Here is an 18,914-nt window from a genome sequence, read left to right on the forward strand (position 1 = left end):
ACGTCTGTGTAATTTTTAAGGCTTTAATATGCAATACAAAAATACAAACTCATATATTGCTAACAATAAGTCGCCATTTTGTTTTGTAGTTACAGTTACAAATTTCCTATATACTACATATGTATATAATGCTTAACAACTAATCCTCTCTCTCGCTCGCCCTTTCCCTTTTTAGAGCGGCACATTAACCGTTGTCCAGGCCTGTTTGAAATTCTTCTTTTGTGCATGCTGCTTTTTGCGTAGACGCTTTGCAGTCTTCTTCTTCTTGAACCAGGCAGGATAATTGCCAAATTGATCTTTGAGTGTTTTACTGTTGTAGACGTGCTCCACACCCGTTTTCTCATTCACCTGGAAAATCTCCTTGCCCTTCTCCAGGCTCTCTTGATGCTCATAGATCAATTCCTGATGCTCTCTCGTTTTGGCTGCCTGTTATTATATTAGAGTGAAATTTAAATCTCCCTTTTCGCTCTCTGTCTCCCTCTCTCGCACTCACCTTTTTGATATCTTTGGCTGACTTGATTTCGGCCACTTCGCCAATTTCCATTTTAATTTCCTTGCCATCGGCATCCAGCAGTCCCAGCGTTTTCTTCAGGCGTATCAACTCCTTGGCATCGTAGCGATCCTTCTTGATTTTGTTCATTTCATCGCGACGCTTGCGCGATCGATTCGAGCGACCCATTTTCTATATTCTTTATATTTTCTGGATTAAATTTACCCAATATGCGTTGTTAAAATATCAACACGTGCATCTGCAGGCGATATTTGTCGATAACACTTGGCTACTATATCGATATGCGTGGCAGCCAACTTCACGTCACTCAAATGTGCGTTAACAGCGCAGGTTAACAGACTATCGATTACCGCAACATAGAGCAACACCACAAAGGCCAAAGAATGTTTAAAAAGCCGTTTCTTTTAAAAATCTGTTAATTTTTTACAATATTAATTTAATTACTCTGAAACACGCTTCCAACTATAAATCATCCATGCTTAAACAGCGCTTAAAAAACGGGTTTAGCAAAGTTATTTTTTACCCAATTCGTATTTTTGTTTTTGGGTAAAATTGCAGCACGAATTTTGAGCAAGAATTGCGTTTCCAAATTTACAAGTAGCATTAATCTAGAGGCCAAACTGCTGCCAAAATGGTATCGCTTACGAAAAACGTTTGTGTATTGTCAAAATTATGATATATGGTTTATATATGTATATATGTATGTACGTGTGTGTGTGTGTGTGTGTATCACAGATGTAGCAATGTTTTCTGTCTGCACAAAACCAGTTCTCACTCTCAATCTCATTCTCGCTCATTCTCATGAATGCAATATGATTTTTGTGTACAAACAAAAGTCAGCTGCTAATGCTGACTACCTACTCGCAAGAGAGAGAGAGAGTGAGGGGAGAGAGCGAGTGGCTAATTGCAAGAGAGCGTGAGGTGGAAAGTGAGAGAGAGAGAGAGTGAGGCAGTATATATGAATAACAAGGCAAAACGAAGAGAGAATACTCTATCTAACTGAGCCGAATTATGTGTAGACATTGAATATGGGGTATATTGGTTATATTATATTAGTTATTATACACTTTTTGCAGTTATATGGGAAATATTTAGATTTTTATGCAAGAAATGAGTTTTTATACGCTTGCTGTTGGTATTTTGAAGGAGATGTCTATATACTCTTCATCAGCATTACAAGTGGATGTGAGTCCCTGTGTGTGTCTCACTATCTATGGGAAACTTGGAATAAATCAATCTTTTAGCTTAAGATAGAAGTTTCGTCGGAGTAATTTCTTTCTTTTTCTAATTGAGACTTGTTCTAGTAGTTAAAGTCAAAGGACTTCTTACTTTAGGTAAGACTGTTGGTTGCAAAGAGAGAGATGAGGGAGAAGGAGATTCTCTCTTGCACAGGCGCAGCAGCAGTTTTTGTTGTTGTTGTGTGTCAGCAGGAACAGCAACAGCAGCAGCAGCAGTAATTTAACAGGGTAACTGTGTCGAGCTCAGCTGGTAGAGCCACCAGCAGCCATCCGTCAACACATCCACCACCACCACCACTAACAGCACTGGCAACAACAACAACAACACTAACAACACTGGCAGCAAACAAGAAGAAGAAGAAGCAGGAAGGAAGGCAAAAGCAAAAGCAAACTGGGGAACTCTTCTGGCTTCATTCGCTCGCCGTCAGTCGTAGCTAGCCAACGTCTCGGAGTTTGTGTTGTTCGTCTTGCTTCTGCTACTACTTCACTACAACAGCATAAAAAAGAACTCACCCCCGCCCCTAAAGCAAAAAAAAAAATAAATTATAAAAATATAAACTGCTCAAATTGTGAGTTAAAGTTGAAAATTCTTATTTAGATACTTTTCAAGTGTTGCGAAAAGCTACTTTTGAGTCCTTCTCTGCAGTGGATCAATAAAGAAAGCCCCAGCCAAGTAAGTGTGCATATTTACAACCCCAAAAAATAATACAAAAAAAACACACACAAATACAAACACAAAAACACCAAAACCAAAAGCAAACGCAAAATCAAAATGCTTTTGCGGAAGTCAACATAAAAATGGCAAAGAAAGCGAGCGAGTAAGAAGAAGAACCCATTTGCTTGGAAGTTAACATACATACTATATAAATGTATATATATATATATATACATATACATTCTTGTGTGTATATACCATCAAATTGTTCTTGTGCACGATTTGCGTATATAGAGAAAAATCACACATAGCAAAAATGCAGCCAAGCGAGAAAACAAAAAACTTATAAAAAAAAAAGAATTGAAAATAAAAATAAAAAAAAATCTGATTGCACCTTTTCACAGTTCACACTCTATATATATATATATATATGTGTGTGTGTGTGTGTGTGTTTGTGTGTGTGATTTAGTCTGACCTGTGCTCGTAACTGTTCGCAGAACTTGTCCATCCTGTCAGCAAAAGTGCCTACCAAATACACAGAGCAAAATGTGGAAAGTTGAAATCAAAAATATGTATTCTTGATTCACAGTCAGCAAGAAATCTTAAGCTAAGCATTTTTCAAGATTATGCCTCATTAAGAATAAACAAACTAAAATATGAAAAAAAAAACAATTACATTTACGCACTTTTGTTTCTAGTCGGTCGTTTTTTGCTCAGTGTAGCGCACTGCAAACAAATCGTATCTTTAGCTGCGAATCTGTGGACTCGATGCTAGTTTTGTGCTTTTGTTTTTGTCTTTCATTTCGATTAGGCCATAAATTTAACTAGCATCACGTTTTCAGCGTTTTTGGCCCAAACGATTGTTATCAGTTAAGAGCAAAGAACAGTTTTGAAAATCGTTTTGGCTGAGGCACTTAAAACTTTTTTGGCATTGTGACAAATGGCATTAAAAAATTCTTGATATTCATCGTCAGCTGTTTTGGTTGTTAGCATTTTTGTAATAAATAAATACGACCAAAAGCAATTCATAGGCCAGGTTGTGTGCGCCTTTTTCATTTGACGCTTGTCACCAGTTTTTTCTTGTTATTTTGTATATTTTTCATAATATTTTCATTTGATTCGCTTCTGGCTGAGAGCCAAGGCAAAGACAATAAATTGTGTATGGAATTTGAATGTGTGTGTGTGTTGTGTATGTGTTGTGTGTTTTGTGTGTGTGTGGGTCATAAATAAAGGAAATGCCTATGCACACCACAAAAAAGAGAGAAAAACAAAAAGAAATTGTTGAGGCAACCTTTTCGCTTGACGAGGGTACAAGCAGTGCAATGCAGTACCTTATACTAGTACCTCTAGTACCCGTAGTACCCCTGGTACTCCATAGTACCCTATGTATACTTCGCAAGGTACCAAAATAAAAAAGAAGACAAAAAACCCAATCACAGGCCCCAAAGGTGAGACCAAGTGAATCATGCAGCAAAAGTGCACAATAAGCAACAGAACAGGTCTTGCAAGGCCCGACTCATTGTTTTAGGATACCCTCTAATAAGTAAATGTGCATAGAAAGGGTAGCCTGGGCTTTAAACCAGTATGTGACAGGCAGAGAATGGCAGCTAAGAACCAATCATATTCATTTTCATATGTATTTCTTCGTATCAGTTTCAAAGCCTGTGAAAGTTCAGCAGGAATTATTTAGTATTTAGTATTTTATAACATCTTAAAATGTGTAAAAGTATTTTCAAAGAGAATACTAGTTGAAATGTGTTGTTATTTTTAAGAAATGTAATCAGGGTAAGCCCGATTAGTGAGTACGATATCTGGTTCTGTATTTGGTTCCAGTTTTTTAACTATATCAACTCCTTCATCTAATTTTCAATACTCGTCTTTTTAGCATAATAGCAAGTTATGAAGATGAACTACGAACTACGAGTGGTATATTTTTGTTGATTACAGGATATTTTCAAGTCGAACTCACTTGTTCCCTTTTTCATATATGACCTGGAGTTAGAGCGAGCTGGCAATAAATCAAGTCTGGCCAGTCTGCAAAAAAGAAAAAGAAAAATGATGAAATGAGAGCGTAAAAAACATAAACAGCAAACAGCTGATGCTGGATTCGAGTTTGTATTGGAGTTTGTGCTTGTGTTCAAGTTTATGTATCTGGTAGATACAATTTCGGCATGGCCGAGATCAGCACGACTTGGTCTTGAACTAACGAGCCGACATCGAATCTGGCTGCGAGCATCTCTCTAATTGGCAACACAAACAACGAACAACAACAACAACAAAACAAAGGCTAACTGCAACTGCAACTGACAATTGGCCAAGTCCTTTGTTTGAGCCAGTTTTTGCTATCTGTAGACACTTGAGGGCATTTTGGTCTGCACATAGAAAGTCAGCTAAACAATTAAGTCATCATTAGAGCGCATTACTCGTTTTCATTAGCTGACGCCGCAGTTTTTCCATATATATATATATATATATATATAGATATACCTAGGTATACCCATACAGGTCACTATGATAACAATGATGATCCAGGTAAGCGGCTCAGAATGTAGACCCTAATTAGCTGCCGACAAAAACTATTTGTTGACAGTTAGTCAACAGCTTTTTGTAACTGTAATTATGGGTGTAGCAGATACATATATACACTCTGAAAAATAAGTAGTTAAGTAGTGAAAACAATGGAAATGTATTTTATATAGATAGATAGATAGATATACAAATTATTTATACATAATTTTTGCAGCTATAATTGGAACTTGGAACGTGGAACAGCTTTTTCTCTGTGTGTAGTAGTATAATTACTTTGGTATTCATTACATATATTACGAGTCCAATTTGAGGTGCAAAAGTTATTCATATCTATTAATTTAGAATAGCTTGTTTAACGAGTGTAAAAAGTACTTTTGCTTCTATTTATATATGTAATATTAAAGGATCTTTCTTGAAATTGAAAACAGCCTTTTTCTCCGAGTGTACACACACAGACACAACCACATGCATAAAGACATCAAGTGCTTTATTTTTGGTTCTCGAATTTCTCCTTTGTGTCAGGCAGTTCCTTTTTTGTTTTCTTCTTTTGACCCAGCCAATTTGCTTGCCTGAGTTATGGCATAAACAACCCAAACAAAACCGAGGCAAAGGCGAAAGTGAATTTTTGGCCTGCGGGTTTTTCCTTTTGTTTTTGCTATTGTGAAAACCCGAAATAAAAACAAATCCAAGCCGTTTCCTCAGATGTATCTTTAGCTGTATCTGTATCTGTTAGCTGTATCTTATGACATCGAATTGTTCTTTTAGCGCAAAATGACGTCATATGTGGCGAAGGCAAAGTGTTGCCAGTAATAATATATATATATATACGTTAGCCATCATTTTAGCCAAGGTAGGCTCTGCAATTTTTTACAACAAATGCTTAACTGCGCAGCTCTTCCTTCCCCCTCTTAATGGCTGTGACGTGTTCATTTCCCACTGCTAATCGATAATCTGCAAGCCCAAAATTGAACGCAATGTGTGTGTGTGTGTGTGTTACGTGTGTGTGCGTGTGTGTCTTACGTGTGTGTGACCAACAAAATCAGTGGGCCTACAACAGAATAGCTAAGGTGACCCCCAAAAATGCTGCAAAGTTTCATTTTTAGGTGCCTACTTTTTACACAATGAGGAAGTCGTTACTTTCTGTACACACACACACAACACACACACATGTGTGTGTAAGCATACACATAATTGCAGCATAAATATATATATATATTTATATATATACATGTATATATAAGAAAGTTTTTTCCAGTGCGCAGGTCAAACACAGCAATTTGTTTGTAAACAACAGAGAAATGCAGAGAGTGAGAGGAAGAGAGAGAAAGAGAGACACAGAGAGAGTTGAGAGAAACATGCTTTGGCTGCGTGTTTGCAGGGGAAATAATTTGGCCAACAGTTACAGTTAACATCAACAACAACAACAACTGAGCCCAGTTACTAACTGAGCTTGAAGCTAGCCCCTCAAGAAGAGGGGAAGGGGGCGGGGTTGGTAGCTTTAAGGTTGAGGTTTACTTTGATTGTTCGCTTTATTACTGGTAAATATAAATTGCAGCAATTTAAATTGGTTAAGCAGTTTTTTTTATTGTATAATAAACAAATTTGTATTGGTTTTTACAATAATCAACTATAACTTAACATTTATGGATATATATTATACAGTATAATGTTACAAGAGAGGAGGGTTGGCTCAGCTGAACTTGGCTATATCTACTCGGCTAGTGTGGCTGGTCAATAATTTATATATATATACCTTATGGGGTCGTTGACATCTCCTTCAAGCTTGACCGCAAAATATATCAAAACAAGCTCGGCAATTGTATAGATAAAGTACAGTGTTTGCTCGTTAAATATAACGATAATATAAATAAATATAATATAATAATTTGATGTAAAGTAAATAATCATTGTTAATTTTCATTAATGTTTTCCAAATAACTTTCTACAGAACTAAATTAGAAATAGTATCAGCTGTGGAAATTGTCTTATCTAATTTTAGAGAGATAGAAATTATTGATGGTATAAGTTTTCAACCCTACCACATTGATAGATAGTATCTGATCTTATCTGAAATACGCCCTAATATCAGTTGTTGATGTATTAGAGCTATTGAAGTGCATTTAAGTCATTGTTTGGTGTTTTATTAGAAGTGATGTGAGCTACGACTCTTGAATAAATCACGATGATGATGATGATGATGTTGTGGTTGCCTTGATATATTCATCAATGTGACAGTTGGATTGATAGATTGACGGTTGACCCACTGACCCAGCTATATATACTATATATTCAGCAATTTACATATACATTTAAAGAGAGCCGTTGCTTTACTGATAAACAAGGTGATAAAAAGAAATATGCGTCGCCCAGCAAAAATAAATTGCCTAAAAATATATGCACATATATAAATATATATCAACTGCGACGCATTAGCAATTACGCTTTATAAAATCTATATAAATACGCGCTCCTGTTTATATTCTTAGTATTAATTTCAATAAAATCTCATTTAAAAGTCGATTATTAGCAAAGTGCATAGAACTGGAAATACAAAAAGTTCATAAGTAAATTGCCATTAATTATTATTATACTTGTGCTAGGGAAACCTGCTTCGTATATATGTATGTATATATATCATCGATCAAACGATAAGCCCAGGCATACAGGCAAACTGCCAAATGCTTGCCCAATCCACCATCCACACAATCCACAAATCGCAATCCACAATCCACATTTAATTATTCGTATTATACAATCTCAGAACAAGTGTTGAACATGTGCGGCAAATCATCAAACGCTTGCGTCATTCCCAGATGAAATCTTTTGGAATTGTAGAGCACTTATATAGCCCAGTATAAATATATATATACACATATATATATATATATATTTTTGTTTTTATGTAAGTTGCAATTAGTCGAATGTGTCTTGGCATTATTTGAGTTATTTATTTCACTTATTTATGTCATTTATTAAAACTTGAGTATTTTAATAACCTGAACCCATTTTTTTGGTATAATAAAATAAAAGTATTTGACTGAGAGAGGGAAGCATGTCTGACCAAATACTTTCTCTAAATTCACATTTTGAAATCACAATTTAAAAGTGTTCTGTAAGTAAATATTTGAATGCCCTGAACCCATAAAAACTGGGAAAGACCGTAAGTTGGATTCCAAGAAAGCATCTGCGACTCCATTAAATAAATATATATTTTCTTGATCAGCATAAAACGTCGAGTCCATTTTGCCTTCTTCGTGTTTCTGTCTGTTGAACAAGCCGATCTGTCCGACTATAGAAGCTAAAGATTTCAATTTATGAAGCTCATTTTATTTCACGCATATCGATAAATATTCGATTGCTATAGCTATGATACTTAAGATACTCAGATATATTATAGATCAGCTGTCCAAATTGCATTAATATCGTAGAAGAAACAGATTTTGTTAACCTGAACATCTTTTTACGTTAACAGCTAATTTTAGGGTATCTGCTAGTCGATCTCTCTCTCTCTCTGTCACTCTCTCTGCCTGTCTCTGTCGGGCTTTAAGTGTACGATTTTTTTCTGGGGCACAATAGAAATCGAGATGTGATTAAGTCTCGCAGCATTTTGTCAAACAAACTGTAAAAACTGCGCATTTGCATTTGCGTTCCAAGCTATGCTCTTCAAAGCGCAGTTGGGGTTGGTTTGGGTTGGGGATAGGGAAGGACAAGGGGAAGGGGGTTTGTGGGTGGGAAGAGGTGATATTCAGTTGGGTTTGGGTTATGCGCAGTTGAGAAATGCTCAAGCTTTGATCAGCATTTTATATTAGATTTGTATTTCACTGTTTTTGATGAAGCCGCCGTCGAGTTGAGTTTGTTTAGAAACTGACAAACACTTTTTATGTCGGAGAGTTTCGGCAGGGATGAGGCTAATTTATGGCTCTAAATGGCTACCAGTTGGTTTATCAGTAAACAAGAAAGATGATTAGATAGGACCCCAAAAAACAATACCAAAACAAAACCAAAACAAAACAGAAATTCCAGCAATTTTGTTTGTTTATTTTTGTTTAAAGTGTTATTTGGGTTGTGCTTGTTGTTTATATTTTGGGCTTTTTTGTTTTGATGTTTTTATGCAATGACGCCAAAGTTTGTTTACATACTTTTAGTGGCACATTCTGCTTTTTTTTTTCTTTTGTTTATAACAATCGAGACGCGTGCAAACTGATATTATAAAACTGTTTTTCGAATTTTTTCGTTTTTTTTTTTAGGCAAGATTTACGCACGCATATCTGTATGTATCTAAACAATGTATATATGTGTGTATGTGTATATGCATGTGTATATAAGGTGAAATGTTGCCTTGCGTCAGCTATTTTTTTGCCCTAGCTACAAGTTGTCGCCTGGCTGCCCCCTCTTACAGTTTTGTGTCAGCTGTTGCTTGATGATAAAATTTCTAAAAATACAAATGAAAATAAGAACATAGAACAAGCAAAAAGAGTAACCTTGAACCTGGCCGCGAGGTTGTTTAGCTTTTCGCTAATTTTGCCTGTTCTCTTTTATTTTTTTTCTGTTGATTTTCTTTATCTCGTGAAATTATGAAAGCTTTTGTGCGGGTGAATTTTGTGTTTAATTTTTCTTTCTAATGTTTTTAGAAGAGCAAATTGTTCAGCTAGAGTGTCCCAGCAGTGAAGTAGTGAATGACATTTCATTACTGAATCCATTCTGAATGCACATAATTTTATTCTCTAAAAAGTGCTTTTGTAATATCGGTTATACAATTTATATATGTTTATATGTTTTTATTTATAGTGGTTATATATCCTAGAATAAGTCATAAAATGTTATATGTTCGAATTCGTAATGGGATCTTTTCGCTGCTGGGGTTTCTTTCATAGAGCGAAGTAAACAAAGTACAGTTAAAGTGATTATCTTATTTGACTAGCAAAGTTTGACTGCATATGTATACAAACATATGTATGTATATAGCTTAGGCATGCCAGTTAATTAAAATTTCTGGCAGCGTCTGGCAATTCAATACGTCGAAACTAATAAATATGCTTAACTACAATATTATGCTTAGTCTCGATTCAAATTCTAAAGCTGATTGTTCGTGACTGGGCATTAAAGAGTCTACAGCATTGTATATTTGTTTTTATTTCAAAATTGAACTTTGAGCAGACGAAAATGCAACAACACATATAAAATAAGCATAACAACAGCAGCCAACTACACACACACATACATAATGTTTTTTTTGGCAGTTCTGTTTGTTGCTCTCTTAGTCACAAACTACAAAAACAACTAGCGATGAGCCCCACTCGGCTGGCCAGCCAACGAAAAAAATAAAGTAACTGCGCCAGAGAGAGAGAGAGGGAGAGAGAGACGCATAGAGTGAGAGAGGTGGAGCGAGGTGGGGAAGGGGCAACAAAAGTGTGTCAGTGCGCAAACGTTAGAGCAGCTGATCGAGCTGAGAGAGCAAAAGCTTATTAAAGTCACTGTGTGTGTGTGTGTACAGACAATAAGTGTAAGCGAGACTGTGCTGTTGTTAGAGAGGGAGCGAGAGAGCGAGCACCACTTGCGCGTTTGTTGGTAAACAAAATAACACGAACTCTGCGTATGATCGGATCGATCGAGCAGACAACGAATGTGCACGAAGCGAACGGCTGTTCGCTCGGCTTGTGTTCGGCTTGCGTTCATCTCGAGCTCGTCCGCTCAGCTGCTTTGGAGCATAAACATATTGTGCTTTTGTTTACCAGCTGAAAAAAGATGAGTTGCCCACCTCGCTTCTCCCTCTCCCGTTCACACGTTGCTTTTGTCGCTTTTTGCGTTTTAAAAAAATACATAATTATGTGTTTAGATACGCTCGCTTGGATCGTTCGCTCTCTGGAAGTCTGCCGAGCTCTCTCTCTTTGCTCTCTCTGCGCTTGCTGCTTCGGCTGAGCAGCTGCTGAGGCCAAGTTGACATTCGTCTCTGATATTTGAAAGCAAACGCAACAGCCGCAGAAGCAGCACCAGCAGCACCAGCATAAGTGCAGCAAAAGAAAAGTGAAACAAATAAACCCACACACATACAACGAAACGGTACACACACGGATACAACAACTCTTAGGTAAATAGTTAAGTTCAACATAAAATAATGCTCGAGATAAATCCCCCCCGCCCCCCAAAAAAAGTGTTGAAAAAAACCAAAACAAAAAAGTGCGCTGCTCAAACTAAACTAAGCTAACTACAACTACAACTACAAATGCAGGTACAGCTACTGCTACAGCAACTACACAGATAGATTCTCTCTCAGCTTTTGTGTGTGCAGCTTTTGTTCTTTTTGGTGCGCTTTCAAAATTCAAATACGTTTCCGTTTCAGTTGGCAAACGAGTGTCGACTTTGCAGTATCTGCACTTTTGTTCGTTTGCTCGTTTCATTTTTGTATCTCATTTTTGTGTTGCGGACGTTGTTTTCAGTTGTGAAATCGGCCCTTTGAATTCTCAACTCCAGGTGAGCAAAACAGCTGATGTGCACGAACAGCGTTTCGACTCGAAACGGTGCTAATTAAGTGCAATATATATTTTTGTGGTGTGGCTAAAAATTATGCTCAGCTACTGGTGATGCTTCTTCTATTATTTTTTGTGGTACGCCACAAGGTCGCTTCTGACGTCAACGTCGTCTTTGTGGCCATTGCATAATTTATATTTTATTTATACATTAATATTTTTATTGTTATTTTTATTATTATTATTATTATTATTATTATTATTATTATTATTATTATTATTATTATTATTATTATTATTATTAAACTAATTTTTATTACACTTTAAGTATTCTTTTTATTGTTATCACTATTACTATTTCTAACAAGTTATTATTGACTTTGCGGTTTTCAAAGTCCACAAATAAAATTAGCATATTGACCTAAAAGGTAAAAAAAAAAATAATAATAATATTCACAAGTTTGCGCAATAGTTAACAAAGAAACAAAAGCCACTTTAAGCTTTAAACTAATCGGATACGTTTAACTGATACGCCTATTGAAATACATACGCAAGTGTGGGCGGCCTTACGCAAGTGTGGGCGGCCTACTGATGTTTTTTGTGTGGAACTTGAAAAGCTTTAGATATTTACTATATACATTGTATATATGTATATGCGCGTATATGTATGTATATTTGTATATATGCATATAGCTCTTTGTTTGCTTATTGAAAGCTGAGTTGGCGATTGGTAATTACAATTTAATTTGCTGTTGAAATAGACATACTCATTATTGTGCAATAGCTAAAGACTTCAGCTAAAGTATTCACATTCTGGATGTGAGTGGAGAACTAACGGAAAGTGAAGTGAATCTACAAATGAAAGTTGCAGAATAAATACAGTTAGTTTAATTTTGTATTCTAGTGAAAAACTTATAGAATGTGAAGTGAAGTTAAAAATCATAAGACTAAGAATATATTTTCTGAGATTAAATTTGTATTCGAGTGAAAAGTGTATGACAAGTGAAGAGTGCCTTAAAAATCGGCGATCAAGAATTTATTTGCTAAGATTTATTAAATTTACTTACATCAATTTTATGTTCTTGTTTATCATCTGTTTAAATTGAGACTGCAGGGCAAAAATCTATTTTCAATGTTGCTTTCCTCAATCAATATTTACAATTTACAATTTCTCTGCAGCTGAAAAATCTAAATTTAACATTTTACATTCTAGATTCAATATTGCAATTCAGTTTTCCTCTATAGAGTTCATTTTTCTGGCAGATTTTTCATTCTGCGATCAATATTTGCCATTTAGTCTTTATCTAAATCTAAATTTATTTTCTTGTCTAGTTAAGTTTTCTTGCAGCTTGAGAATGTAGAAAAGGTTGTTTTCCTCTGACTGGTTGATTCTTCTTGTAGTCTAAAAATCTAAGTTTAAGATTAGCTTTCCTCAGTTTGCTTGTTTTTTGGTTAGTTTCTGATTAGTTCCGTGATCAGCTATTATTAGCTTGCCCAACTTGTCGTAATTAGTTCAAGTTCATTAAACCAGCCCCAACCCGATTCTCAATTAACGTGTATTCCCAGCCTGCCCGTGTATGATTTAATCGCTTGAACTTTCGACTCGTTAGCAGCTAGACACGCTAGACTTTAGTTACAGCTAGTTGTATACGATATAGTATAAGACTAGGCACTGGGCCGCCGTCTAGTCAGCAAGTCTGGACTTGTGTATGGCTCTTATCGCAACAGCAAATGAGTTGGCAAAAATGAACACACAACTTAATCAGTAATAATAAAAAAGGCTAATGCCACACAAAAAGAGACCACACTTTGTTGACTTAAGCAGGGGAGTGGAATGGCAATGCATTCTGCCAAGGTTAAATCTATATAAATATATATATACATAGGTATAGTATGTAGTATATACTACATATGATGCCTCTATTAGACTTATATAAGTGAGCAGCCATCGATCAAGGTCGCAGCGAAAATAAACGCTAGATATATAGATATATAAATCTATATACACAAATATATATATATATATATACCTTAACTGAACGTAAGACAATTGCAAATTGGATGTCAAACAAACATTTTTAGCTAGCTGACAGATAATTTACATGGTCAAGGTTAGCTGCAAAAAAAAAGACACAAAAGTGAAAATGATTTAATGGCAAATTTATTTCTATGATAATATATATATATAATATATAATATATATATTATGGACAGCAGTCATTGGCATTTGTTTGTTGCATTCCATTTTGGACGCTTATCAGCTGTTTTCAGCGTGAATTGGCAAAATAAAAGCTAAAAGCTAAAAGCAAATATTGTTTTTGAGGCGCAGTTGAATTTGGTACGTGTTTTCAACATGGAATGCACTAAACCTAAAATGGGCAACAGCCAAAGGGGATGTCGTAAAGGCTATTATTATTATTATTATATACATATATATATATATATATATATATATATATATATATATATATATATATATATATATATATATAGAATGCATATCTGAAATATATGCATGCTTGGCATGCCAGACGTCAGACTTGCTGGCAATATTAGGCAAGATATATATTGAGTATGCCATATGCAGTGTTCACTGTTTAGTGTTTGCTTTTAATTGTGACATTTTGGGCACAGGCTGCTCGACGTAAACACTGCCTATGACAGACAGCTGTGTTTGCATTTAACAGCAGCTAAACTAAGCTAATTAGGCCAAATAAGCGCTAAGATATGTGCAACTGTAAACAGAGAGAGTGAGAGAAAGAGAGGCAGTCAGAGTGACAGAGTGAGAGAGGTGCTTTGTAAAAGTTCCTTTAATTAAGACAGCGATTTATTGCATTAAGTTCTAGTGAAGGTTTAGCTGACAGTTGGTAAATAATACAAGCAATATCTGAAGCTTAAATTCCTTTCTACTTATTATTGCATTTATGCGAATTATATTACATTATGCGAATATTTAACCATTCTCTCAATTAAGACAGTACTTTATTGTTTTAGGTTGCAGTGAAAGTAATCTGATAAAATAATGTATACATATTAGTAATATATTATTATTGGACCTGCAAATTACCCACTTTCCCTTTTTAAATGGCTTATATTGAAAACAAATAATGAGTAATTTCTGTGGATCAGATTCAGAGAGGTTTCAAAAGGTGCTTTGCAGAACTTAATTGCTCCAAGTTCTAGTGAAAGTTGATCTGTCAGCTGATGTATACATATTAAATTACAAGCAATCCTTTTGGGCAAACTTTCGCTGACATTTGGCTTGTTTAGTATTTGGCAAATTGTCGCACAAAAGTGTTTACAAGCTGCTGTTGCTGCTGCTGCAGTTAGCCAGGCTAATAGATGCTGGCTGTTGTTATGCTTGTTAGTGATTTTGAGTGTCTCTGCTGAGATTTCACTGGCGAACCCTAGTTAGAGCTGGAGAAACACAAGCAGAGACAGAGACAGAGAGTTTTTGCGGTCAAATTGCAATTGGATTTCAGCTGAAGTTTTGCTTTGTGTTTATTTTGGCTGTTTTAGCCATCAGCTGGCACTGCGAATGTGAGTGTGAGTGTGAATGTGAGTGTGAGTGCATTCACATAGCCACACTCACAATCACAATTTAACAGACAATTGCCATAAAGTAGAGCCATCATTTTGCTTTGCCCATTGGCACAGTTTTTTCTTATGTTTTTCTTTTTTTTTAGACTGGAAATGGAAATGCTTTGCAGTGCAATTCAAATGGCAAAGTGGAACTAAAGAAGCAACAACAACAACAGCAACAACAACAATAGCTAAAACAGCCACAGCCACAGTCACAGCTATAGATACAGATACAGATACATTTACTGTTGGTTGCACAGCCGCAGATACAAATTGAGATGTCTATGACGTGCGCTCAATTTAAATGTCGGCGTATATATATATAATATATATGTATACAGATATGTGTGTGTATATAGCACCATATATAATTGCCATGATCATATGCTCGCTGCATGCACACGGCTTGCATAAGAGCCGGGAGGAGAGGAGGGAGGGGAGGTGGCAGTGGGGCTTGGGGCTTGGGTGGGCATCCAGCTATCAACTTGGCAGCTTAATGGGCTGTGGCAGCCGTCGCTTTATGGCATATAATATATACAATAAATGTTGCTGTTCGCACAGTGCTTGTCAAACTGTGAACAGCTCAATTGAAGAAGAAAAAGAAAAAGTAATTTTTTTTTTCGCAGAGCGTAAATAATTAGTGTAATCAAAGTAATTGAAATTTTCTTTATTTTGTATTTCTTATACAAATTTGAGGTGCACTTTTGCCTTTCCATTGAAATGAAGTATGCAATTTGTTAATTAAATATTTTACTCTTCTTTTGCTTGCAGACAAAAAAAAAAGGAACAGCGTACAAAAGAAATAAATAAAGACTGATCCCAGGAACAAAATAGGAAGAAATATAAGCAATCTCTCTCTTTCTCTGTGTCTCACTGACTCACTATCTCTCTCTATTGATCTCAATTTGATAAGCAATATCAATCAATCAATCAATCAATCAATCAGCTGAGACCAGACCACAATCCACAGTCGCCAGCAAACCCAGTCACCAGCTTGGTATAATGTTTAGCAGTCTCGCAACGTTTCTATTTGGAGCGCAAGCGACGTCAACTGACTCAACTCAAAATAGTGATACGAATCCTGTCCAGGCCAACGCTTCCAACGTAGCTCCAATTGGCAACGATCAATCGCGCGGCGATGTAATCGAGGTGACCTCAACCACCCCATCTGTTGCTGGCAACAATCATCGTGCCACCGTTAAACGTTCAGGCGCTAAGAATAGGCGTGGCAGGCAGCGACACCAACAACAACAACAACAGCAACAACTACAACATCAGCAGCAGCAGCAGCAGCAGGGCGGACAACGCAAGCAAACCCCAACTCTATCGAAGCTACTAACCCCAAACGGACAAGGCGCCATCGACGAGGACTTCAACGAGGACGAATGGTACATTGTCGAAAAGGAGGGTAAGTTGAGAGAAGCAGCGGCTTATCAAATATATTTATTGAGATGTATAATAACTAATAATACCTGGCATGTTTAAATTTTGCAGAGGAGGAGGAGGATTCGCTGCCACGCAGCGATTCCGAGGAGGAGCTGTCCGTCGTCGAGCTGCAGGCGAAGTCTGTCGGCGGCGGAGCAGCAGCAGCTGCTGGTGCCGCTTCGGCACCGGCTCGTCGGCGGCAGCATCAGCAGCAGCACATCAATTCGCATTCCTTGTACAGCGGACCGCGTCCGCAGCAGCAGCGCAACTATTTGCAACGGACGCGTGCGGCACGTGGAACGCTGAGCAGCTCAACGCGCAACGTTGTGGCAGCAGCACCAGCAGCTAGCGAGAATTGTGATGATGACAGCCAGTCGGCAGCTGTCAGCCAATCGCTGTATGCACCGATGACGATCTCGATATCGAGGGGCGCCACCAGCTCGCCCAGTGGCAGCGATTCGAGCAGCAGCAGCAGCAGCAGCGGCAGCAGCTCGGACAGCAGCTCGGGCAAGGGTTGTGGATCGGCCGGCGTTATGATGGAGGAGTCCTGGTACGTAACACCGCCACCATGCTTCACCTCGATTGGGCCAATCAATATGGAAACATCACCCTTTGAGAATCTATTGATTGAGCATCCAAGGTTGGTGATTTTTGTTGTACTTACAACTCTTCAAAACTCTACCCCCCATCTTAAACCCCCTCTCAACCCCCGCTACTGCTTGAAATACTTGTCGTATACTTGTCATTTTTCGAATATTTCAATTAACAATTTTCTTTGACTTTTTTGTTTTGCAGCATGTCGGTGTATCATAGTATTAGGTCCAGCCAGGCGGGCACCGAAAGTTTTGTAAATCTTGATCTCGGAGCAGCTGAACTGCAGCAACCGGAGCCACAGTTGGAGCCGGAGCAGGCTCCGGTTCCGGCTCCGGTCCAGGGCCAGGTTCAGGCTCAGACTGTGTTGCGGCAGCCAAGCTCCAACAGCGCTCGCTTCGATCGCCATGCGGCGCTGCAGCTGAAGCAGCAGACCCTTGCTCGTGAGGGCCAGAAGGTAAGCGAAACTCGTAGAATGATCATAAATTATGCACTCAGAGAAATTATAACCAAATATGTAGAAATATATGTATGTCTATATAAAGAAAACAGGTTGAGAGAGCTCGACTAGCAGATTATCAGGGCCCATTGAGAACTATAAAGATACCCTGAATATCTTCTAGTGGAACAAGTCAGACTCTCTAAGGACTTACTTAAATAAGTTCAAACTAGACCATGTAGTGTAAGCATTCCCAATCACCTCAATATCTTTGTAATCCACTAGATGTCAATTCACCCCAGAATTATCATTAGCCAGAGGCATATGCAGCAGTCAGAGCTACAACTTACTTGTAGCTATAAGTTTACTTAGTTCCAGTATGGCTAATAAATCAAACTCAATCTGTGAATTGATAGCGAATTTCTTTAGAAAACTTGTTTGTGGATTCTTAATAAATATATAAGCCTGGCAGCTGCTAGTAGTATACGTTAGATTAATAGTAATATTGTATATTATTATATTTATAATGTTAATTTTTCAATTTGCAGAGCAACAACAAGAAGCAGCATCAGCAGCTGTGCCGCAGCGCCATTAAGCGTGCCAACAAGGTGCGCGACTTCCAGGCGAAGGCTCATCGTCCTCGTCGCTCGGAGATGCAGCACTGCAAGTTGGTCAGCGGCGCCAACAACAATCGCAAGTGCTGCTAGCTCACACACAACCAACAGCCAACAACCAACCAACAATAAACAACACGCTCCCTCCCTCTCTCTCCCTCACTCTCTATCTATAAGGAGGAGGCGGGAGTTTAAAATATTCAAACAATCATGGCAAAATGGAAAAAAACAAAATGAAATAAAAATAAGACGCAAAGGCAAAGCGCATAATTTTAATTAGTATTTTAAATTGCCAAAAAAAAACTCAAAATAAAAACTTGACAAAAAAAAATATATAAAAATCAACAAAGCCGCAAAAATATCAAATACAAAATTAACAATTAGTAATTGTGTAAAAACAAAAAAAAAAAAAAAAAAATGCTGTGTAAATGCGTAGTTTTTAATGTTCACAGTTTCAATTTACAAATGAAAATAAAAAATAAAAAAACTAAAAAAAAATACCAAAAAATGCAATAAAAAGTTTTCAAAATGAATATGCAAAAACAAAAAATGACAAAAGTTTACAAAAACTTACAAAAAAAAGTATAAAAAAGAAATGTATAAAATATGCAAACAAAAACCATTTTATTAATGTAGCCTTAAACTTTAAACTTATTATTATTTATTATGTATTTAACTATAAATCGATCGAAGTTCTGAATTTAGTTTTAAAGAAAAGCGTTGATGAATTTGTGTGTATTAATTATTAATTTTATGTTATTTTTTGGTATGTAATTGTGAAACATATGCTTAACTTTTATGTAAAATGTATTACAAATGGCACGAGAATAAGTATATCAAACAAGAAAATATATATCTATATA

At 36.8% G+C, this 18,914-nt stretch overlaps 2 protein-coding genes across 7 annotated transcripts; one reads left to right on the forward strand and one right to left on the reverse strand.

The window, feature by feature from the left end:
• Positions 1-9: 9 nt before the first annotated feature.
• LOC6558498 (protein LLP homolog) lies at positions 10-772 on the reverse strand. Its single transcript, XM_001983240.3, has 2 exons — positions 494-772; positions 10-426 (listed from the first exon to the last, which is right to left on the reverse strand). The coding sequence occupies exons 1-2, from the start codon at positions 677-679 to the stop codon at positions 172-174; spliced, it is 441 nt and encodes a 146-aa protein (XP_001983276.1). The 5' UTR covers positions 680-772; the 3' UTR covers positions 10-171.
• Positions 773-2,347: 1,575 nt separating this feature from the next.
• On the forward strand, positions 2,348-18,270 carry LOC6557891 (AT-rich binding protein). Of its 6 annotated transcripts, none has more exons than XM_032737792.2 (5): positions 2,348-2,422; positions 15,754-16,390; positions 16,477-17,047; positions 17,203-17,455; positions 17,986-18,270. In XM_032737792.2, exons 2-5 carry the CDS (start codon positions 15,985-15,987, stop codon positions 18,142-18,144), a joined length of 1,389 nt encoding a protein of 462 aa, XP_032593683.1. In that variant the 5' UTR covers positions 2,348-2,422; positions 15,754-15,984; the 3' UTR covers positions 18,145-18,270. The 6 variants fall into 6 exon arrangements, with proteins under 6 accessions (XP_032593683.1, XP_032593681.1, XP_032593694.1 ...); XM_032737790.1 differs by lacking the exon at positions 2,348-2,422 and adding an exon at positions 10,879-11,021; XM_032737803.1 differs by lacking the exon at positions 2,348-2,422 and adding an exon at positions 10,881-11,021 and having other exon boundaries at positions 16,477-16,957.
• Positions 18,271-18,914: the final 644 nt, after the last annotated feature.

The sequence above is a fragment of the Drosophila grimshawi genome, unplaced genomic scaffold, assembly GCF_018153295.1.
Source record: "Drosophila grimshawi isolate 15287-2541.00 unplaced genomic scaffold, ASM1815329v1 contig_44, whole genome shotgun sequence".
Lineage (NCBI taxonomy): Eukaryota > Metazoa > Arthropoda > Insecta > Diptera > Drosophilidae > Drosophila > Drosophila grimshawi.

What these genes read in the sequence shown, in the direction of transcription:
- LOC6558498 (XM_001983240.3), bottom strand. Translation starts at nt 679, where the DNA reads ATGGGTCGCTCGAATCGATCGCGCAAGCGTCGCGATGAAATGAACAAA. An exon ending in CAGCCAAAGATATCAAAAAG is followed by an intron (nt 427 to 493) that starts GTGAGTGCGAGA and finishes ATATAATAACAG; the next exon opens with GCAGCCAAAACGAGAGAGCA.
- LOC6557891 (XM_032737792.2), top strand. Translation starts at nt 15,985, where the DNA reads ATGTTTAGCAGTCTCGCAACGTTTCTATTTGGAGCGCAAGCGACGTCA. An exon ending in GTACATTGTCGAAAAGGAGG is followed by an intron (nt 16,391 to 16,476) that starts GTAAGTTGAGAG and finishes TAAATTTTGCAG; the next exon opens with AGGAGGAGGAGGATTCGCTG. An exon ending in TTGCTCGTGAGGGCCAGAAG is followed by an intron (nt 17,456 to 17,985) that starts GTAAGCGAAACT and finishes TTCAATTTGCAG; the next exon opens with AGCAACAACAAGAAGCAGCA.